This window comes from Mastigoproctus giganteus, chromosome 1 (assembly GCF_048544385.1).
Source record: "Mastigoproctus giganteus isolate SK-2022 chromosome 1, ASM4854438v1, whole genome shotgun sequence".
NCBI classification, from domain to species: domain Eukaryota; kingdom Metazoa; phylum Arthropoda; class Arachnida; order Uropygi; family Thelyphonidae; genus Mastigoproctus; species Mastigoproctus giganteus.
Genome location: NC_143575.1, coordinates 30,893,055 through 30,917,718, shown reverse-complemented (window position 1 = coordinate 30,917,718; position 24,664 = coordinate 30,893,055). Strand labels below are relative to the sequence as shown.

General features: G+C 36.9%; 1 protein-coding gene across 3 annotated transcripts in view; it reads left to right on the top strand.

Moving 5' to 3' along the window:
- Positions 1-24,664, top strand: part of Sf3b1 (splicing factor 3b subunit 1) — a 299,209-nt gene that overhangs the window by 21,230 nt on the left and 253,315 nt on the right. For all 3 annotated transcript variants that reach the window (XM_090372203.1, XM_090372195.1, XM_090372200.1), the window contains exons 2-3: positions 417-613; positions 13,514-13,609. In XM_090372203.1, the coding sequence (XP_090228329.1) occupies positions 417-613; positions 13,514-13,609 (293 nt within the window). The remainder of the gene's footprint in view (positions 1-416; positions 614-13,513; positions 13,610-24,664) is intronic.

The window sequence follows — 24,664 nt, the reverse complement described above, 5'->3', positions numbered from 1 at the left end:
GTTAAATGTTTGTGATGCAAAGGCTGAAGCAGAGATACCCACCAACAGTTTTTGTCTATCTTTTAAGTTTATTTTGTCCACGATAAAAAAAAAAAAAAAAAACAATTTGTGTATTTGAAAAATAGCACAAACTTGACTCAACTTATCAGAAAACTGCAATTATCTATCAGAAAAGTTGACCAGTATGCCACAAATTAATTAGAGCAGAAAATTGCCCTTTTCAAATGAGTATTAAATAGACTTGTGTCTGTAAACAGGTCTAAAATAAATGTATAATTAGTAAGTTTATTGTATTTTTGCTTGACTGTTTTTTTATTTTATATCTTCTTTGTTTATATCATTAATGAATTTTAATGTAAAACCATGATTCATAATAATTGCACAAGATCTTCAATATAATATGAAATATCTTTCAGAAATTGAAATTCAGATTCGAGAGATTCAAGCAAGAAAAGCTGGACTTCCTGGCCGTGTTGTTGTGGAAAATGGGGAAGGTGTACCTCTTGCTGCTTCAGCTGGCTCATACATGGATGAGGATATATATGGAAGCACCAAAAACAAGTTTGAAGGTTATGTAACATCAATTGCTGCAAATGAAGAAGCTGATGTTGACGTATGTATTATCTGTTTCACATAGATATATATATATATATATATATATATATATTAATAGTTATATTAGTGATAAAAGGAAAGCAAGAAATAAAGCAAAGCAAGAAAGTTAAAAGACAATAACTAATATTTATGGGTTAATGCAGTTGCAAGCAATCATGCAATACACCCACAATGTCTACAGAATATCATTAGAAAAAGTAAATCAATCCAATAATAAGAATACCATCAAGGACTTAAGAAAACGCAAAAAAAAAAAAAAAAAAAAAATTATTATTATTATCGCTTTTTACCGACAATCTAGATGACTTCAACTGGGGCCAACCACCCAGAATGAAGGCAAAAAACGACAAGAAGTTCTCTGTTTCTGTGATGATCAATATATGCTAAGTAATTTAAATCTAAACCAAATATAAACCAGTATAGGCCGAACATAAATCGAATAAAAATAAATCGAATGAAGATAATTAATTAAGAAAAATTTTGAAATATTAGAATCAAAGGTAAGAAATAAGTAAAATATAAATGTAAGCATATATTAATCATCGTTGACCCGACAGAGAACGTAATTTAAGGATTAAAACAAGATTAAATATATAATACATACTACATTTGACCGTATCTAGGACATAATGTAATAGTCGTCAAAATAAAATGTGGTGCCCCCTATGTGTAATAAAATGCCCCCAATAGTAATAAAAATTGTTCAGCGGGCTTAACAGCGTTGTACAGCAGGTTGATCAATAATAATTTCCCTATCGCTTACCTGAAATACCACTTCAGGAAAGCAATTAGCATAATTAATTTCAAAAATTTGTTTTCTGAACCTATCGTTTCAATATAATTTTCAATAAAATCATTATATTTAGTGCCATGTATATATGTAAATAGGATACACTTTGCATTCTTGGTGTCTTACGGCGTAGAAAACTTGTACCCACCGGCTTGCAAATTACAGTGTATCATTTTTTTTTTTTTTTTTTTTTTTTTAATACATATAGTTAAATTCATTTAATTTACTTAAATTCACGCTGAGATAACATGCAAATTCAGCTCAGGGTCCTACTATAGGAACGGGTTTGCGATCCCGGGCATACCCGAGCCACAACTTATATCTTGTAATGCCTTTAAGCTGTTCTACACTCTTTATTTTTATTTCTCCGAAATTATTAGGGCAATCCGAGGACGTAGGAGAAACTATTTCTTATCTATACCACTATTTTTCGCCTTTGTGGAGTTCAGGTTCTATTTTTCCTACTCCTTTAGTTTTTCTTCTTACTATCTGCATGTTTCTCTTTGCGTTAATTTAATTTAATTATTTATTTTTACCGTATCCATCACATAGGGGGCACCACATTTTATTTTGACGACTATTACATTATGTCCTAGATACGGTCAAATGTAGTATGTATTATATATTTAATCTTGTTTTAATCCTTAAATTACGTTCTCTGTCGGGTCAACGATGATTAATATATGCTTACATTTATATTTTACTTATTTCTTACCTTTGATTCTAATATTTCAAAATTTTTCTTAATTAATTATCTTCATTCGATTTATTTTTATTCGATTTATGTTCGGCCTATACTGGTTTATATTTGGTTTAGATTTAAATTACTTAGCATATATTGATCATCACAGAAACAGAGAACTTCTTGTTGTTTTTTGCCTTCATTCTGGGTGGTTGGCCCCAGTTGAAGTCATCTAGATTGTCGGTAAAAAGCGATAATAATAATAATTTTTTTTTTTTTTTTTTTTTGCGTTTTCTTAAGTCCTTGATGGTATTCTTATTATTGGATTGATTTACTTTTTCTAATGATATTCTATATATATATATATATATATATTTTATTTTATTATTCCTTCCCCCCAGTGTGTGTGTGCATTTGAAATAATTTTAATACTACAGGTAACTCTTGTATAACACGGTAGTTAGGTTCCTATAAAACAGGGATGGGCAATTATTTTTCCTCGCGGGCCAGTCACCTATCTGCACACCTGTTCATGGGCCTGTGTGTGTGTGTGTGTGAAAACTTCCTCAATGTCTTAGTTTTTCATTAAGTGTGTTTGCATAAGTAAAATACAGTACATAAAATAGTGCAGCATTGTTATATAGCATTATATAATTAAATATAGCATAATTATTTAGCTGTATCAGTTTTGATTTATAAATTAAACCCCTTTGTTTTCCGGTAACAACCTGCGGTTGTAGCTAAGCTGTGTAATTATGCAGAAATTCGATATTTTTAAGAAAGATTAGACTGAAAAGGGGCGAATTCAATGAAAAAATACATTAAGTAAACAATATTTATTTTTTATGGAATTTATTTTTCATGCAGAAAAATACATAATTCGGTGTTCAGTGAATTGAACTTTGATAAATAAATTAAAAAAAACAAACACATTTAAGATAATATCGAATTTTAAACGTGTTAAGGCAATCTGCAGAAAAATTAGCTTTATTATAAATACTTAATGCGATTTGTGATATCGAAGATTATTCTTTACTATTTTATCTACGTCAAAGTTGAGTCCACTTGAAATTCTTAGAAGTGCTTAAAGGTTGGAGTCTGTCATTTGTGATCGATATCTGTTTTTGTTAAAATTCATGTTGGAAAATGTTTTACTCACCCTGAAGGGTGAGTAAAACATTTTATTTTATAGTTCCTAGTGCTTTTCAAACCTCTTTTACATTTCCAATCTTCAAATCTCTTTAACTAAACAGGGCTACGGGAACTTTTTTGTATGCTCCTTCAAAGTCCCGCGGGCCGGGTAGAATGCCTCAACGAGCCGTATCTGGCCCACGGGCCGCCTTTTGCCCACTTCTGCTATAAAATGTCGTGTTGTGCATAACTGTGTTCTATGGGACTTAAAGAAAAAGTACAAAAAGGGGATTACGTTCCAAAAGCTAACAAAAATACACTATTTCGTTAAGAAAATGTTAACAAAAATACACCATTCTAGATTTCGTGTATCTTCTACTCTCTTTAAAAAATCAGTAATCTGGGTATGTTTGCTTTAGCTTGATAAATCTTTGCGAATTTCATCGTATGGAACTGAGCATTTTTCGAGGCCCCATTTTGAACTTTGGGCTCCTTTCATTTAAGAATCTGCATTCAAAAAATAAGATCCTAATTGCTCGGCTAACTTTATGCCTTCCCGTATGCTTTTTAGTGTAAAATTTGGAAGTTTAGAATTTTCATCCTCTGAATTGATTTGGTTTTACCTCCGATGCCATTTCCACCAAATCCGCTCCGCCAGCCTCTTTTTCTACCCAGTAATTCTTGAACGTCTTCAGTAATCATATCTTTTTATTTTTTTAGGAGCATAGGCGACTAAGGCCATGTTACTCTGTGTATATTGTATATAAATTGCGTGTGTCCTGAAGTCGATTTTCTGTTTTGCTGGATGAAAACCATGCTACCCTTGCCTTAACCCTACTAACTCAGCCACGTTGTGAAAAAAACCCATAAAAATTCCTCCCATCATTGACGGGATTCAGACTCTGGTCTTTTCACCCGGTGTGGAGAGGAGGGCGATTCCATCAGCTATGCTACTTATGAGGGCTTCAGTAGTCATATCATCAAAACCTTCCTCTCCTACCAACGTAGCAAGTTCTACTATCGCACAGATTCCGTTTTCTGCCAGTTCAACCATATTTCCCGAATGAATTTACTCTGGCCATACTTTTTTCTACATGCATTTAACATTAACTGTTTTACTTCTTTCAGCGATAAAGCTATGATTCTGATACAGTCCACAATTGAGAAATGTTTCTATGCCTCCATTACTTCAATAGATTCGGAATCAATTTTTTTCCACAATCCATTGTAAATTTTCTGATGTAATGAGTTTTAAAGGTGGATATAATGCCTTGATCTAATGGCTGAATGAAAGAAGTATTAACCTAGTACAACTGTAGTGGTAGGAACAAAACTTCAACATTTGGATGGCCTGGTGCACTATGGTTTTATTACTATTTATTCAATAGTAATAAAACTTTAAATAAAGCACTTTAAATAAAACAACAATATACTTTTCTGCTGGAGTAGTGCATTTTATTTAGAGTAATGCAATGCCAAGGCTACTTTTTGTGAAGGTGGCTCCACAAACATGAGATCAATGCATTAATTAGCAGTGTCAATAGCAAGGAGCAGCGAACTCCACATAAATGCTGCAGACAGTGCAGGATGATGATAATGCTGTTGTGGTTTGAGAAATGTTTTGTTAGGATCTTGCATGTCCTTTCAGTGTAGTGTTTCAGTTAATACTTATATGGGGTGTTAAATGGAAGATACTGAAAAAAAGTACTAAAATAAAATATTTTAATAAGTTTTGTTTACTGCAAAAAAAATAGGATTTTAAAAAAAATTTAAAAATAGGATTAAAGAAAAAATGATTTAAACTGCTTAGCTAATGCTTAAGCAGTTTAAATGCTCTCTAAGCAGTCCTAATGTTCATAGCACAATCTGGTTGCATTGTTATATCAACATATGCTGACTTTTAACATATCTGTATAATTCTTGTTGACTATATGAAGTGTGCTTTTTTTTTAAATATCTTTTACTGGTTATGTGTATATTGACTAATTTAATTTATACCATCTTTCTTTGGTTCAAAAATTATCTTTACCGACGTCTGAGCAATGTATATATTAATGAGTAGGGGAATACTTTTTAAAAATTTCTTATATTATCAACAACTTAATGCTATCAGCTGCATAGAACCCAAACTTATGAGTAGCATTCTCACTTGGAGTGAGAATGCTACTTATAATTATGCCTCCATATTTAATTGGAGAATGTCTATTGCTGTTTTCACTTAACACAGTCTGCTCATTGAATGTAAAATAAGCAAATTACCATCTCCTCCTCCCGAAAAATAAAACATTAGACAAAACAGCCTCAAACAAAAAGGAGGATGGGCAGTTTTGCCGCATAGAACAATCTTAAGCAAATGACAAAATGGTAGCCAAACAAGTTCTAAGTAGTCAACTGTGCCCTCCTAGCTGGTTGACTAAATAAGAGTATTGGTACAGTCAGTTCTGTTATAACACGCATTTTCGCAATGCAAATTTGCTCTAATGCAACTGACATATTAGGGAACAATGCGAGTATAACGCGATTTTCACGTTAGCTCATGCTCAATTTTGCCTGCAATTAACACCAAGTGAATGCAAAACCTGGCATCAAGCTGAACGTAGCAACCTGCACAGCAATACATATAAATTTATGAAGCTTAAAAAATGTCAAATTTGTGATGATACTTCTTTGATACTTACTATATTTCCCACTTACTGTAGTTGTATTGGTCAGAGATGCACTGTTGTCATTCACTGTATTTGCAAGATAACATGTGATATTATAGGCCAACTTATTTTCAGGAGCTCACATTTTTCTGTTCGAACAGAAATTTCATGAGATGAGCAGAGGAGCACATTTCTGGAGGTCACTACCATAAAATAATAAAAACAATTTGCAGTTCCCTGTTTATTGGGCTTTTCAGTTAGTGCAATCTAATTATAAACTGGTAGTAAACTCAATCTTACTGCATTTGCGATAATAGCGATAGCTCGAATTCTATGAGTTTTTACATTATTATGGTGAAATGTGTTTCCCTTCCATGAAATCTTCAATCATATGAAATACATAAATAAATTTTCAGAATCTTCTCTTCATTCCTATTTTTTAAGCTTTATAAACTTGTGCAACTTGTGTGTCCCGTGTTTGTCGTTATTGATTGCTTATCTTTTTTACTGTTTTAAATTTTACAATCCAAAAAACAAAAAGAAAATGTCAGTGAACAGAAATATCAATCAAGCAAACTTCATATCTTGTCAAGGTAAAGTGCTATATTTACTGTAATATTTATTTATTTATTAGAAATTTAAGATGTTTAAACCTGTGTTAGCAATTTTATTGGGTTTCTAATTTTTTTAGTGTTTTACTTACCAGACTGAACATATTTTTTGAGTGCTCTACTTCATCCCTATTTTTCTCATAAGCTCTGTTGTTTTTAATGCGCAAAATACCATAACACAGATTTTTAGGAACACGTGCACCACATTATAGCAGAACTGACTGTACTTTTAATGTACAAAAACAACCTAAGTGCAGTTTCCTATGACTATTCCCTTCAGTTTCCATGACCAGGTTTTTCCAAAATTAACCATAGGTTCTGAAACTGAATTGCAGTTATTTGTTATACTCTTTCTCTTTCTTAATATAAGAATATTAAACTGACTGAATTCAAAAGAGATGATAAAAAAAAATAACATTTATATTTATTTATCAGCATTGTTCAAGTTAATGCACATTTAGGACTTTAAATATAATATACATCATTCATTAAACAAGCTACATTGTCCATTAGAAAAAGAATTACTGGAACCATGAATTATAGTTCCACTCTGCCAAAGCTAAACACCATAGTTTAAAATAAAGTGGGTGAAAATTCTCCTGTTTTATAAGACAAGATTGGAATCATTCTGTAATCATTCTGCCCTGGAATCATTCTGTAGCTTAGAAAACAAGGAGACAAAAGTTGTTGCTCAAATTTGCTATCATACTGGATATTGCTTGGTTGTGCAAGCCTTCCCTCTTTATTTAATTTGCATTTGACATAGGAATAACGGATAATCAAAGTAGCTTATCTTTTGGTTTTGCCAATTTCTAATAACCTTTCATAAAGTAAGGCAAAAAAAAACTATATTTAAAATAAAATAACTTTTTGCTCCTTATCTGCATCATTTCCTTTGAGAGCTTGTTGGCATTCTGTGAGATTTTTAATGAGAGAGAATTTTTTTCAATATTTGTCTTTTTTTAGATACATTATCAATATTTTAATATAAACTAAAAAACATCCACGATTCAGATCAGAGCAGTGATTTTTCAATGTATATTTTGTGGAATTCTGGGGTTCCACAAAGGGATGTCAGAGGTTCTGTAAATGTTGAATTAATGTTTTTTCATTTATTTTATCTGTAATTTGTATACATGCAGTAGTAGTAGTAGTGGCATGTGATGCAAGAAAGCAAGTGTATGAGCTTATGCAGCATCAGCCAAAAAAAAAAAAAAATCACACCATTCCCTCCAAATGCCTGTCCGGTTCTTCCTTAAATTTATTTAACCTATCAACTTTCACAACGACATATGGAAGTTTGTTTCAGCAATTAACCAACCCCTGGCTAAAGGCAAATTTCCGCACATCTATTCTACGTCTGTCTTTTCTTAATTTGAATTTATGTCCCCTTAGGTTTATAATTTGAATTTATGTCCCCTTAGGTTTATAATCAGAACAAGTGGAAGGATCCCATCAGAATTCAGCGTGCTCAACCCATTCAAGGCCTTATACACCTCAATCAGATCACTGCGCAGGTGCCTAGTCTCCAGCCACTGCAATTTGCAGAACTTAAGCCTCTCTTGGTAAGAGGATCCCTTTATTCCCCTCACCAATCTTGTTGCCCTTCTCTGTATATGCTCAAGCAAATCTACATCCTTCCTAAAATGAGGCCTCCAGACCTGTACGCAGTACTCAATGCGTGGTCTGACCATTGCCTTATACAGAGGGACAATCACCTCCTTTTCCCTGCTAGCAAAATTCCTATATATCATTGACAATACTCCATGACCTGCCCTGACTGCCTGTCTGCATTTTATTGTTAATTATTAGTTTTTAAAGAGATTAGGGTTTTGTGGAAGATTTAGATTTGCAAAATGCTTCTGCAGCCAAAAAAGCTTGAATGGTATAATCTACAAATTTCATACAAATCTAAATTATCCTTACTTTTTGGCGGAAAACTGACAGGCACTTATTCTGCAAGGTGTAAAATGTTCTCATGAATGTTTAGACATAAAAATGGAACTAGAACTGAAATATTCTTTAAATCCCTCACATTCAAAACTAATCAGATGAACCAAATTGTTATTAAGTAGAATTGCCATTGTTTGAGGCTCATTAATAAATGACTGAAGAAACTTTCCAATATTTTAACACTACTTTGGATTCCACTGTTTTACTTAAGTGATTTATTTTTGCAACCATCTATCCCATTAAAATCATTATCTTTCTGCTAATTTTTTGTTGATATCATAGCAACACTAACAACATGAACAGCAGCCAAAATGCAAAACTAATAAAATGCCTTAATTTGAGAGCAGAATAAAATGCTATGTGGAAGGAGAGTGAATTATGACAAAACATGCTTTTAGAAGTTGAAATAAGTGCATTTATATTAAAAATAAATACAAGGTGTGGCAGTAAAGTTCCTGGACTGGCAATAAAAAAAAAAGTGAAGGAGCTTAAAAATGGTTATTTTTATTAAAAGTAATCATCACCTGATTGAACGCACTTATTACACCATTCTAAAAGTTTCTGAAAAGAGTCAGTGAAGGTGTCCAAAGAGATGAAGTTCAGTTCAATAGTTATATTTTTCTTTATGCTCTCACCATCCTGAACTCTTTCTTTTGTGAGCAGTTTTCACCTTGGGAAAGAGAAAGAAGTCTGCTGGTGCTAGATCAAAAGTTAGTTAGGTAGTACGGTGGATGGTTGTACAATGCTGTGTTTTATCTGATATGTCCTCACAACAAGTGTAGAATGGATGGGGACATTGTTACAACAAGAACCAGCTGCCTTTCTCCCAAAATTGCAACTGGGAAATGGGCTTCAATTGTCCTTGAAGCATCTGTACATAGAATGCAGCAATGACTCCCTCCCCCACCCTTAGGGTACATATTTCTTGTAAATCACACACTGTTTGTCAAAAAATATGATCAGCAGTCTTGATCCTGGATTTCTCTTAATGAAACCTTTTGGGCCTCGGTGATGATTTTGAAGTCTACTGCATGCTCTGATACTTTATACCACACTTCAAAGGGCATCACATTAGAGTTAGACATACTACATGTCACTGATGATGAAATTACCAAAGAGCTATAGGATTAAAGTGTTATTCAGGCAAAAGAATGTTGACCAAATGAGCTGGATCACAGCTAGAAATATTATTTAGGCTACTAAATTGAAAGTATTATCATGTATATACCAAATCCTAGTAATTTATTAAATACTAAAGGTATGGGCATCATAAACATTCTGCAGGGGATTTGCAGAACATGTCTACGCAACATGCCCTCCAAACTGCAAAGATGACCATCCTGCATATTTAAAAGACTGACATGAAAAGGTCAGTCTTTCGCTTGTAGTGCTTTGCAAGTGAAAACATCTTTCCATATGCCATTAATCACTGCTTCCATATTTTTCTACTTCTGTGATTGGGGCATATTTTCCATTCTTTTCAGATACATGGCTGTTAAGAATTACCTGGCAGTGTGGATTTTTTAAATTTTAGGTATGAACTTGTATACTGTGTAAATATCACTGGTTAGAAGCTGGTTGAGGATATTTATTTTCTGCTTCTTCTGCAAGTTTACGAAATTGTTAATAAAATCACTACTGAAATAATTTTATATACTATATTACATCAATAAAGGAAAAAAAAAGCTATTGCTTAATGAAGGTTTTGGGGTTATACAGGGTGTCTCAAAAATATTGGTACAAACGTTTAGGGGAGGTAGGTAACATCTAAAGGAATGTGAATTGCGTAGGAACCCAGAACCGGAAACGTCACTGTAAGTCGGTACATGGCGCTGTTCATCAGTTCGCGAGAGGGAAAATTTCTGGTTTACTCATTCAAGCAGTAGTTGCTGCACGAAGAGCATGCATCGATATATGAACTGTGAGCTGGCAGACATGCACCTAGTGTATGGATTAGCAGAGGGCAATGGACGAGCCGCTCAACAAATTTATGGAGACTGCTTCCCAGACAGACATGTATTGGACCACCGTTTGTTTGTGCGTGTGCATCAAAATTTGTGCGATTATGGGTCATTTAGAGGTAACAGGAGTAGTGCGGGCAGACCACGTTCGACGCGAACTCCCGCCATGGAAAAAAGTGTGTTGAATGCCGTCCAGAATAATCCTACTACCAGCACACGTGCCATTGCCTCTGCCTTAGGAGTGTCTTGTTGCAGTGTACAGCGTGTCTGGCACGACGATTTCTTACACCCCTTTCATCTCCAAAGGGTTCAGTTACTGCTCCCCCAAGATCATCCTGCACGTGTGGCTTTTGTGCAGTGGTTTCTCCAAGAAAGTGTCCAAGACTTGAATTTTCCAGCCTATGTTTTGTTCACGGATGAGGCTTATTTCACTCGGGAAGGCTTATTCAATCAGCACAATGCTCATGTGTGGGCTCACGACAACCCACACAGTGTGTACCCCCATGCGGCACAACATATCTGCCCACACATTCGCAATAAATGTGTGGGCAGGTATGGTCGGTGACTGCTTAGTCGGCCCATACCATTACCATCCCACATGAACTCTGCTAAATATCGGATCTTTCTTGAACAAGTTCTACCAGGGTTACTTGATGATGTTCCAGCAAATGTGAGACGCAACATTTGGTTTCAACATGACGGGGCGCCTGTCCATTATGGAAGGTGTGTTCGTGACCATTTGAACAGATGAAGTGCAAATGAAGATGAAATACTGCTGAACAGTGTTAGATGCGACCATGATCACAAAGAAATTAATGATAATGTTGAAGACACATCAGAACAACCCGTAGAAAAGCCAACTTGTGAAGAAATGATTAACACTTTTAAAATGGTTCGTATGAGTCTACAGTTTTGTGAAAATGTTCCTGATAATGTTTTTAATGCTCTGAACAAATGTGAGGTTTTCTTTGAGAATCAGACAATTTTTAATTGTACTTTGCAAACGAAAATTACGGATTTTTTTAAAATTTATGATACTTACCGGCAAAAATTGTGTAAACGTAATTTAAATAAGTGTTTTTGAAATAAAATACATTAAAAATAAATGTAGATTCATTTTCATTTTCTAATTAAATAACAATTTCTAATAAAAAAGATATTCTCTGTATAACGAAATTTCTCTATAACGAATTTTTTTGCTGGATTTATCGAATTCGCTATAGGGAAGTTCGACTGTATATATATTTATATATATAAAACCTGGAAAAAAAATTATAAAATAAGAAAAAAGTATTAAAAAAAAATAAATAAAAAAAAAAAAAAAAAAAGAATGCAAGTAGAGTGAGAATGCAGATTATGAATGAAGTAAATGTGTGTCTCTCCCACCCCCCTCGCCTGGTGGGTTCCCCACTGCCAGTTAACATATCCCACCCCTGGAGTGGGATGGGCAGCTTGACCTTCTTACCGGATTCAACACTGCTTGGACATGACACCGACAAAGGCATTCTGCGGCTTTGCTGCCAACACGCCATTGGTGATCTGAACTGGGTACTCTAACCTAGTTCCTTTTAAAACCCCATCCCCAGGCAGGGGAGGGATGAGAGGGATCTCTGTCTCCTCTCCTCCCTGCCTACCCCCATACTTCGCCTGGTGGGCTCGTATCCACTGACCTCTTTGGGGATGCCTACTCTATCGTCCCAATTCTTCTATCTGTTTTCTCCCCAGCCTTCAGTCTCCCCCCTCTCTCACTAAATCGACCGCCGACTGGACTAGCCAGGTGGGTAAAGTGCCTACCTGGTAACCCAAAGGTCGCGGGTTCGAATCTCGCCTCGGGCGTGGATCAAAGTACTGCAAAAAAAACCTTGGGAGGTGCATTCATTATGGCCACAGAAGCTGATGCGCCAACAACTACCAAAAAAAAAAAAACTAAATCGACCGAGTACACCCTTAACAATGCCGCCAAATTGTAATCAATGTCTAAATTCTACCGGTTTCGTGTAAATCTCTAAGACAACTAACACTATTAGCTTTTATCTAGCGTATAGCCTCATATGTCTAAATTTAATAACATCAAAATTTTGCCCGATATATTAGGCCTTTAACACATCTCTTTAGCGTTCAACCCCAACCAGTGATTTCCTAACAGCAATCCCATTGAGCATTAATGTCAAACACATAAATTTTTTTATTATTTTTTTTTAAGGTCCTAGCCACTGAAATCCCAGGAAACTAGGTGGCAGGACCTGCCAGAGCAATTTGTTGTGATACTGGATATACCCAGGTAGCCTCCACGTGGCAAGGTATGGGCAATGTCGGGCCCCACTAAGGGCCTGGTGGCCAGTAAGCCGGACAAACAATGGGCACAACATATCACACTGCACAGACATGGCCCACACAATTTCAGGTCTCTGGCTTGACAGTGTACTGTCCTCGATACAGCAAAACACATGCGGAGATGGGAGAAATCCCAGGTGCCGTCTGACACGAACTCCATTGTTAATATTATGTCAAATAAATGTTTGCCACTAATTACTGTCTTGTGTCATTTCTGCTTCTTGTGCCTCTGCTACTACTTTCCTATGACATTTCCGGTTATGGGTTCCTATGTGATTCACATTCCTTTAGATGTTACCTACCTCTCCTAAACGTTTGTACCAATATTTTTGAGACACCCTATATTTCAACAAATTTTTAACTCCAAAGTACTGTCATAAATAATTTTATGACAGTTCTTTGGACTTAAAACAAATCAATGGTTAACCTTTTGGTGGTGCCATTTGGTTACAACATTAGCAGCATAGGTTAACCTGTGGTTAATGGCAGTACATTGCACATGACTAATGTGAACATGAGTTCAATCTTTGATGATTAATTTTTTACTGCTCTCACTGGATCAAAGCATTTTGAAAGATGGAAAGTGAATACAAGATATATTTAATTTTCAAAAGAAATTTATTAGTTTAGGAATTTTGTCTTTTGCTTTTCATTCTGCTTTTTTATTAATCATATTGACAAAAATAGTTAAATGACAAAATACTGATCATGATTCTTTTTCTCTTAGTGATAAACCATAAACCATACCTGTATCTTTTGGTTGTTTAATATGATTGTTTTGCATTTTTCAGGATGATGATTATGAAGCAACCTCTTTAATGAACAACAAACGTACTGCATTTCCTCCGCCTGCAACCTTTTTAAGTGAGTTGATTGGAAATGACAAGGTAAGATTATCTTGTGAATGTGAGTGAAAATGTTTTTAAAATTTTAAAATTTATGTTTTTAAATTAAATAAAAAAAATTATTTTTTAATAGTAACAAAAAGTTATTGCTCTTATTCAATCAATTTAATAAACTTTCACCACTTCAGCATTTCTTCACACAAACTTACTGCTTGAGTGATGAAATGCCTGCATAAAACGATATCCTAATTGCAGAATTTATATATTATTTCTGTGACATATGCCAAAATAGTAGTAATATCTCCATTCTGGCACTTTACAATTCCTTCAGCTATTATGGAATTAGTAGATAAGTTGATCACAGAACTTACCATACAGCCATGAATAAGTAACATTATTGCTTTGATTCATATTATATTAAAATTATAATAAATTTATAAACATAGTAGTACATCTGTTTTTACCAGTGCACATTATAAACTGGTTTTGAATAGAGTTAAAATTGGCATGCATTGCTGCAGCAGAAGAGGCTTGCAGAGATTTTTGATCATACTGCTTTGTTCTTACCATAATCAGCTAAGAAGTCTATGGTGTATTTTCTCGATGAATGGTACTAACAGATTTGATATAAATTATAAACTGATCTGTACATTTTTCCAGAATAAAGCACACAACTGATATTTTCCACGAAACCTGCCAGACTGTGATGTGTAGTATGTGCAAATCAGTATGTTTTTTTTTTTTTTTTTTTTTTTTATGTAAACCCCAAACACGAGAGGTATTAGAACCTATAGTACTTAGTATCGTGTTTGGGTTGGAGGTTGAGAAGACAAAAGAAGATATTTGTTGACATTGTACTTGAACTTCTGTAGATTGTAATTTTCAGGAAATACGTATGAAGGAAGGTTGTTCCAGAAAATGGCAGTTGAATGAATAAATGAGGAAGATGAAAAGTTGGTTCTGTGAGTTTGAAGTTGGACAGGAAATGGATGTTGGTTGGTGGTGGCACGTGTTTGGACCGTTTTGAAAGAGAGCGGGAATTACAGAAGCCAATTCAGAAGAACAGTGCCCATGGAAGTATCTGTAGAAGAGGCATGCAGCAGAAACAGTATGTCTATGAGAGAGCGAGTGGAGAGAGACTGTTAGAGATGAATCATTAATTAACCTAACTGTCCTCTTCTGAATGGAATCAAGAAGCCTGAGAGAGGTTTTGGGGGCACCACCCCAGATGTGGGAACAATATTCCATGGCAGGACGGATTTGCAATTTATACAGAGTGAGCAGCTGTTTGGAAGAAAAGTAATGCCGAGAGCGAAAGAGAAAACCAAGTTTTTTAGATGCGGAGGAAGCAATATTTATAATGTGCTTGTGCCAAGAGAGATTAGAAGTCAGGGTAATCCCCAAAAGAGATACAGTAAACCCTCGCTATTCGCGGGGGTTACGTTCCTGAGAAATGCCGCGAATACTGAGTTATGGCTCCCATAGTAATAAAGGGGTTCCGTTCCAAAGTATGAAATATATAAGAAAAACTAGTCTAAAATTTTGTCTATGTATGTATTATATGTACCTTCATAATATGACAGTACATAGTGAAAAGCAAGCATATGGCATCGAAATGAAAATAAGAAACAATTTAATAATAAATGTAATAGTTATTAGAAAGTTCAAACAAATCTTTCAAATCAGCGCCTTTGCTAGCAAAAAAAAAAAACATCCCGCCAGTGCTATCACCAGTTTCGCTGAAGTGTTGATAAAGGAATTTTGCCTTTTCACGAATGATGAGTGAACTTAACGGAATTTTATTTTGAATTCGGTCTTCTATCCACAGATTTAAAGCTTTTCCATTTTTTTTAATTTAACATCACGAGTTACAGAAAATTTTTGAAGCAATTAGCGCGGTTTCACGGACACTACGGCGGATTTTTTTCTTCCGATTTCTTGATTGATCGTACTGTTGACTCATTGATTTTATAATGTTTTGCCGCTGAGGAGACACTTTCACCATTAGAAATTTTGTCTAATAGCTCAATTTTATTCGCTAATGTCATCACCTTCTTTGATCTTTTCACATTTCTCTTGTTATTCGTAGACATATTTTTGTACGGGTTAGAAAGAACTTGACCACATTAAAGTCACTTTCTTCTGTTAACGCACTCGAAAAAGTCTGTTTTACACTGCAAAACGGTAGAGTTATCATTTTTGTAAGCATATCAATTTATATATTGATAAATTTATTCAATTTATAAACATATAAATTAAAATCAAACGACGAAACCTTCCATGACTAACACATACTGAACAAGGATTAGCGAGAAACATCCACGCTCGCGATTTTTTCACCCCTCTCCCCCCACCCACTGAGCGCTGTTTTGACCGGGAAAGATAATTTTAGCCACGCCCATGTTTTTTATGGCGGAAAATATTCACGGCGTTTTAAAATTCACATTTTTTTTAGGTTTCATTTTATATTAAATCGGCGATCGCGAATATGCGAAACCGCGAATACAGATACCGCGAATAGCGGGGGGTTTACTGTATATCATTTTTCCTAGAAATCGGAATGTCACTAAAGATAAGCATAGGAGCAGAAGAATCCTTTTTGAGAGATATAAGACAAGACGTAGTTTTAGAAGAGTTGAAATCAACTAAGTTGTCCTTGCCCCACTGGAGAATTACCTGAAGATCGGCATTTAAGGAATTGGTAGCAGATTTTTGAGAAATTGAAGCTGATTGAGCAGGACAAGGTTTCTCAAAATGGAAAGTGGAATGCAATGTGCTATCATCGGCAAAACTATGGATAGGATTTCCAGTCAATGGAAGAAGTTCATTAATATACAAGAGGAAAAGAGTGGGGGAAAGAACTGAACCTTGGGGGACACCGGCATTAGTGGAGACGTTAGAAGACAGAGAGCCATCTACCATCACCCTCAGTGAGCGATCACAGAGAAAACTGGATAACCAATTACTAAAACAGTTGGCAAACCATAAGATGGAAGCTTGTTTGGAAGACCTTTATGCCAAACACGATCGAAAGCCTTTGAGATGTCAAGAGCAACTACTTGTGTTTCACCGAACCTTTCCATTGAATTAGTCCATAAATGGGTAACATAAGCAAGAATATCACCAGTGGATCGACACTGACGGAATCCATACTGGCGATCGTTGATCAGACAGAAGGTTTCTAGGTAGTTTAAGAGTTGGCGGTTAATTGATTTCTCCATTACTTTAGAAAGAGTAGAAGTAATTGCAATGGGACGATAATTGGATGGGAGGGATTTGTCACCCTTTTTAGGAACTGGCTGGATATGAGCAAATTTCCAAGCAGAAGGAAAAAAACCTTTGGAATACGAAAGTGAAAAAAGGTGGCAAAGAATAGGAGTAAGTTCAGGAGCACAGGTTTTGAGAACAAGTGGAGAAATACCATCGGGTCCTGGAGTTTTCTTAGCATCAAGATTCGTCAAAATCCTTCTGACATCCTTTTGACGGAAGACCACAGGAGGCATTGAATGGAGCGTGTTGGGAATGGTGGGAGGTGTTTTACCAAGATCATTAATACATGAGTTGGAAGAAAAATGTGATGCTAGCAGGTCAGCTTTATCCTTGGCTGAAGTGGCAACAGAACCATCTGGTTCGGACAGTGGTGGGAGCAGAGATGGGTAAAAGTTGCGGTCAATAGCTTTGGTAAGAGACCAGAATGCCCAGCTACCATTATGGCAAGAAGCAAGTTTTCTACTCTTAGCCTGTCCAAACTCTAGTTTGGACTGATTAATAACTGCTTTACAATTGTTGCGAGTTTTGGTGTAGGCAGAAATGAAACTGGAGAATTAGAAACAAGCCAATTACGATATGCAACATTCTTCTCTTGAACAGCCTTAGCACATTTATTGGAAAACCAAGGTTTAGTTAAAGGACGAGATTTTAAAGTGGAGTGTGGGATAAAGGATTCCATTCCTGCAAGAATAATCTCACTGACATGATCTGAGCAAACATTGACATCAGAAGTTTTAAAACAGTAATCTGACCAAGGAAAAGAAGAAAAGAAGTCTCGCAGGTCATCCCATTTTGCATCTTGTAATGCCAAACACCACGAGGTTGGGAATAGCCATGAGATAAAGGTTCCATTGGAGAAGAGACAATCACCAAGTTGTGATCTGAAGTGCCTAAAGGACCTCTCACTTCGACCGTGTACTTAGAAGGGTTGTTTGTGAGAAAAAGATCAAGCATATTGGCTGTATGATTAGGATTATTCAGTATTCTTGCAGGTAAATGAACCATCTGTTCAAGGTCATTAGTAATTGCAAAAGCGTCAGCATCTCGACCAGCTGGGTCGGTGTGACTAGAAAACGGAAGCCAGCTGGAGTTGTGAACATTAAAATCACCAAGGAAAATTACCTCACTGTTAGGAAAGTTGGACTGGAGAAAGTCAAGTTGCAAGGAGAGGAAGTCAAAGAGCTCCAAGCGATTAGTGGAATTGGGAGAACAGTAGAGACAGATGAATTTGACGCAATGAGGTAGAGAGATTTTAAGCCAGAGAAGATCAAAGAGAGGAGATTCCAAATTGCCAAGTCACTGACAGGGAATACCACCTTTGAGGCGAAAGGAATCATACAGCGAATAATTTGGGCATCTGTGATGAGCAGTAGTTGAATCACCCGATAACTGAGATTCTGTCAGAAAAAGTACATGGCGTTTGGCAGACTGCAAGTGGAAATGGACATTGTTGAGATTAGAATTGAGACCACGTATATTTGTGAAATGAATTAGGAAGTGCTTGGGAGGTTTAGATCTTTTCGCAGATAAGCTTGCTCTATTAGTTTGACAATTCATGGTGTATTCAATAGTAAGAAAAAGTGGGTGGGACATGCTGTATGAAGTAATGAAATTTTTAGATATGGCGTACATAGGGTAAGAATATACCCAGATCCTTGACATAACGTGGCCTCGACAATACTCCCCACATACACACTACTCGGACTCCCTCTAGTCACTATCTGGCAGAGTAGAGGTAACAAGATTATACACTAGCTGATCCAGAAGCCTTCTAGAGAGTTACCAATAGGTTTGGTCTGGTGTACTAACTAGCGGCCGGCCTGCGAACACTGTTTTAGAGCTGTACCCTTGAAATGTAAGGAATATTGGATCTAGCCACGATGTTCATCCTAACCTCAAAAGTCATCAATCATACTGCATGATGGAAGAGATAGGGAATGGTTGACCGGAACATAGCTCTAGAGACTAAACATGGGTTCCACCACTTCAAGACTCCAATAATCAAAGTGGTGGTATTGCACCGATTGATGAGAGTAATCTACCACCTAGTACTGCCTGGTAACATAGAGGGGCAGCGTTCCTCCATGTGGTGTGGGCACCACACCTCGACCCCTGCTTACGTTGGTTCACACCTGAGTGTGAACCAACTCTCACTCACCATGTACTTGTGCATGGAGGTTATACCCAGGATTACTAACAGTCTCACCATCGTGAAGGTGCAAGCAGAGGATTTGGCTGTCACAGTCCGTCCGGACTTCGCCGAAATTGGGCCCACTTGACTTGAGTGTCACCTGAATATCAGTTCCATCAGCGTTTTAGACTCCCAGATAGCATGTGCAGCTTGTCTGGCAAATCTGAGAGAATGTCTTTGACAACCTCAAGGACCATGTGTAATACTGATTAACAAATATTTCTGTACCCAGCTTGTTTGCTGTTTCTGGAGTTGAAATTTGTTTTTCTGAGTTTATTGCAATTTTAGTTAAGTTCATATTTTTGTATATTATGAGTTTCAACCTGATTAAGTAAAAAAAAAAATAAAGTAAATATACTTTTTTTTCTGTTCACTGTTCATTTTCTTCTGTTGATTGATGATAATAAAAATATTTTCAAGAAGTTGACTGTAAGACATAAAGGATACTTTAGATTTTTTGTGGTTAGTGAATGTAAAGAATTAGCACCATGATTATATGCAGGTTTGGTATTCTTTTGATACACATTATAAAGTGTAATAATGTACTTTTATCCAAAGTACATTACTACCTTTATGGCATACTGGATTCTGTGATTGACTTATCAGGGATAGACTGCCTATTGGAGAGCCAAGTAGATCACTGAATTCCCAGCAGAATTTTTTCTAGGTATACCCAGTCCTGGGTGTACCTGAAAAAAAATCATGTCGGTTTAACCTGTGTTAAACTGACACAAATTTGGTTTAACACTGTTTTTAAATTAGGGCTGTTTTTTTGACTAACAAAATTTCTTCACAACTTTCCATATAAAAAGTGAAAGAAGCATTGTACTTCTCTTCCACTGTGCATATTTGTTTATGCATCTTCCCTCACTCCTTTCATCCCACAATATGTTATCATTCACCTCTCTCAGTATCCTCTTTCAGTCAGTCTTCATCCGCCATTTTGCTGCTTGTGGTCATCTGAGAACCTGTCTCATGATCTAACATATTTCTGTAATTTGTATAATTATTTGTGTAATTTGCATAATTTATGGCATTTTTCCCTTTAGAGCAAAATCATGAATTGCTTAACAAGTACAGGTCACTGTTGAAAAAAAGCCGTGAAATAGGGTTGAATTTGAAAGTGTCTGTAATTCTGCCCAGACACGATAGGAGGAAGTATATGATGAGAGCCTTGTAGATCAATTCGGCCCTGGAAAGATTGTGCAAGGCTCAAGGGGTAGAATTTTTTTCAGCCTGGACTGTACTTGTTAACAGGAGAGAATGCTTCTACAGGGATGGGATACACTTAAATAGAAAGGGTGCAAGAATATTTGCTGATGCTATCGAGGCAGTGTTAGGTGGGTCGGAAAACTGCTAGCTTGGGGGGATACAAAGACGAATAGATTAACAGTAGCCACTGGCAGAAGTGAAAGAGATTCTTGCACTGCTTCTATTGGAATGAGCAGAAGCCTGAAAAACAAGATTCAGGATATTTCAGAGACTGCTGGGAGTCATTGCGGTACAAGTAAACACATGGGTTGTGTTAGGGTAGCTAAGAATAGAAATAGGTGCATGTATACTTGCGTGTACACCAGTGCTAGGAGTTTAGTAAATAAATTTGATGAATTTGAGGTATTGCTCAAAACATCAAAGGCAGATATTGTTGGGATATCAGAGACTTGGTGTCACACAGATATAAGGAATGCAGAACTGGAATTTGGGGAGTACAACGTCTACAGAAAGGATAGACTGCATAAGAAGGGAGGAGGGGTTATGCTATTAGTTAAGAAATACATAAAATCCAAGGAAGTGAAGCCAGTGGACATCGCTGGACAGTGCAGTGTCGAGTCAGTTTGGTGTGACATAAGCATTGGGAGATCAAAATTGAGAGTAGGAGTGTGCTATAGGCCTAATGACTCTGATGAGTATAATAAGAAACTGTACAGGGAAATAGAGTGGGCCAGTAAATCAGAGAGTCTTATAATGGGAGATTTTAATTTCCCAGATATTGATTGGAATTTGGGGGCTGGTCACTCACACACTAGCAAGGCTTTTGTGGATTTATTGGATGATTGTTTTCTACATCAGCATGTTCGGGAGGCAACTAGAAGGAGGAATACTCTTGATTTGATTATCAGCAGTGATACTTCATGCATTAAGAATCTGCAGATAAATGAACCACTAGGTGGCAGTGATCACAGTGTGCTGAAGTGGGATTTACTCAAAGAGGTAACTACCATTAGGGGTAAAGGGAAGGGTTATTGCTTTCGTAAAGGCGACTACGATGGACTGGAAGCTACTAGGCTTTACATACCAACTAAGAAATATTGTTCAAGGTTTAGGCCTAAATGGATGTCAGATGAACTGATGAGGCGTGTGGCAGAGAAGAAACATGCATGGGATACATACAAATTAACACATGACACAGAAGCCTATGAGAGATACAAGTTGATCTGTAACCAAGTTACAAAGGAGGTTAGGCAGGCGAAGGCAGATTACGAGAAATCTTTGGCAAGGGATGCAAAGAAAAACAGCAAAGAGTTCTTTATTTATGTAAACTCTAGAAGGAAGGGGATGAATCAGATTGGTCCACTTGATATCGATGGGTCAACTGTTGATGATCCTGCTCAGGTAGCTAACAAACTAAATGAATATTTTGCATCGACATTCACACATGAGGAGTTATTTAGCGAGGGGAAAGCCAGAGGTGTATTCAACTCTAGCAGTAAGCTAGAGAATCTTGTAATAACTGAGAGTAAAGTGGAGGAGAAATTGTTGAAGATAAACACAAGAAAAGCACCCGGGGTGGATGGGATCTATCCAGTTATATTAAAGGAGGCAGCAGAGGAAGTAAGCAAACCCTTAGCCATAATTATGAGAGCTTCCCTGGACTCAGGGGAGGTACCCACAGACTGGAGATGTGCAAATGTGACCCCAATTGACAAAGGAGGATCAAAGGCTGACACAAGTAATTATAGACCTGTGAGTTTAACTTGTGTTCCAGGAAAATTAATGGAGGCACTAGTTAAAGAAGCACTGCAGGATCATTTAGACAAGACTTCAGTTATAGCTCGGACACAGCATGGTTTTGTTAAGGGGAAGTCTTGCCTGACCAATTTGATTGGATACTATGATGGAGTCACAAAAGAACTGGATGCAGGGAATAACTTTGATATTATATACTTGGATCTTAGAAAGGCTTTTGATACTGTTGCACATGGAAGACTGCTGCACAAATTGGAGCAGTGTGACATTGGAGGCAAATTGCTGCTGTGGATAAAGGGGTGGCTGAGGGGGAGAAGACAGAGGGTGGTAATCAATGGACACTGCTCGTCGTGGACTAATGTTATTAGTGGAGTCCCTCAGGGCTCAGTGTTGGGTCCATTATTGTTTTCTGTATTCATAAATGATATTGATGATGGTATATCAAGCTTAATGTCGAAGTTTGCAGACGATACAAAGGCAAGCAGGGTTGTCAAGGACACTACTGACACTATGCTACTGCAACAGGATCTGGAAAGGTTGAGCAGATGGGCTGAGAGGTGGCAAATGAAGTTTAACATTGACAAATGTAAAGTACTACACATGGGAAACAGCAACCCCAGAGCAACGTATCAACTCTGTGGTACTACACTGACAGTGGTAGAGAATGAAAGGGACCTGGGGGTGGTTGTGCAGGCAGATATGAAGTTCTCTGAGCAGTGCAGATGGGCTGCAAGAGTAGCTCATGGTGTATTGTCAATGATATATAGGAATTTTTCTAGCAGCGATAAGGAGGTGATTATTCCCTTGTATAAGGCAATGGTCAGGCCACACCTAGAAGAGTACTGTATACAGGTCTGGAGGCCTCATTTCAAGAAGGATGTAGAGCTGCTGGAACGAGTACAGAGAAGGGCAACAAGATTAGTGAATGGAACAAAGGGGTGCTCTTACGAAGAAAGGCTTAAGTTTTGCAAATTACAGTGTCTGGAGACTAGGCACTAGCGAGGTGATCTGATAGAGGTGTATAAAGCATTGAATGGTTTGAGCATGCTCAATGCTGATGGGATTCTTCCTCTCGCTCAGAATAATCACCTGAGAGGGCATAAATTCAAATTGAGGAAAGACAGATGTAGGATAGACGTGCGGAATTTGTCTTTAGCCAGCGAGTGGTTGGTTGGTGGAACAGACTTCCATCCCTTGTCGCGGAAGTTGATAGCCTAAATAAGTTTAAGGCTCAGCTGGACAGGTATTTTGAACGAACAGAGGGGTGAAGTGGAAGTGGGTTGTTTTTTTTTTTTGTCTGATGCTGCATAAGCTTGCTTTCTTGCATCAAATGCCTCTACTAATGCTAATGCTAATGAGTGATAAGATCAGAATTGTGGTGATGGGAGTAAAATACTGAAAAGTTATAATGCTAGAGAAAACTGGATGTACTTAAGCACTGTGAGAACAGTGAATGAATATGAGAAATTTTCATTATACAGATCTTAGTTAAGCAATGTTACAAACCATCTGCACTAACAGTGAAAAGATTAAAGCAAACTGTGCACATTCATTCTCAGACAATTCTCGCAATCATGGGGACAAATGTTTGTGATCTGGATGGAAAACCTAATGAGGAAGATATCGTCATCATTGCATCATTTCTGCAGCAACTTCATGGCTATAGGAGAAAGGGTTTTTTTTTTTTTTTTTAAAGATTTGATGAACAATTACTCCAATGAAACTAAGAATTTATGGCACCCATATCTGGTTCATTAGCTCTAAAGCTTTTCAACTCTATAACATACCGTTTATGGCAGAAGCAGCTAATTCATTGGCTGCAGAACAGTTTCCTAAAATGTTAAAAAAAAAATTATGGAAGAAGATAGTCATACTTCGAAGCTAGTATTTAAGTGGCGCCTCCGTAGCCAGGTGGGAAGGAGCAGCAGTGCGTAGCACACGCTTCTTAATTAGACCAGGGTTCGAACCCGTCACCACCAAATATGGAGGATGCGGAAAGGTCAGGGAATGACCACCGCATATTCCCGGAGCAATATGGCCTTAGTTGCTAATGCTCCTAAAAACAAAACAACAAACAAACAACAGCTAGTATTTAATGTATTTAATGTCAGTGAAACTTTTTTTTTTTGGAAATGGATTCCCACAAGAGGAAACATCTCACGTGATGAATGAAAGATTCTAGGATTTAAGGCAGCAACGGATTGTGTGACAATGATGTTGGGGATGAAACTGTGTTTGATCTTCTTGTGATCTGTCATGCTGTAAATCCAAGGGCACTACATAGTTTTCTTAAAACATTCCTTCCTATTTATTGAAGGCTCACAAAGAAAAGTGGGATTTCAGAACCAGTATTTAATGATTAGTTTACTGGATCCCTGCACTCCGGCGCCTCCTTAGCCAGGTGGGCAGGAGCAGCAGTGCATAGCACACGCTTCTTGATTAGACCGGGGTTCGAGCCCGTGCCCACCAAATACGAAGGATGTGGAAAGGGCAAGGAATGACCACCGCATATCCCCGGAGCAATATGGCCTTAGTTGCTAATGCTCCTAAAAACCAAATAACAACAACAACAACAACCCTGCATTCCGAAATTAAGGAATACTGCAAGTCAGTAAATATGGATGTATAATGCTCCCAAATATCCTCCTATCATGCAAACATTATCCAAG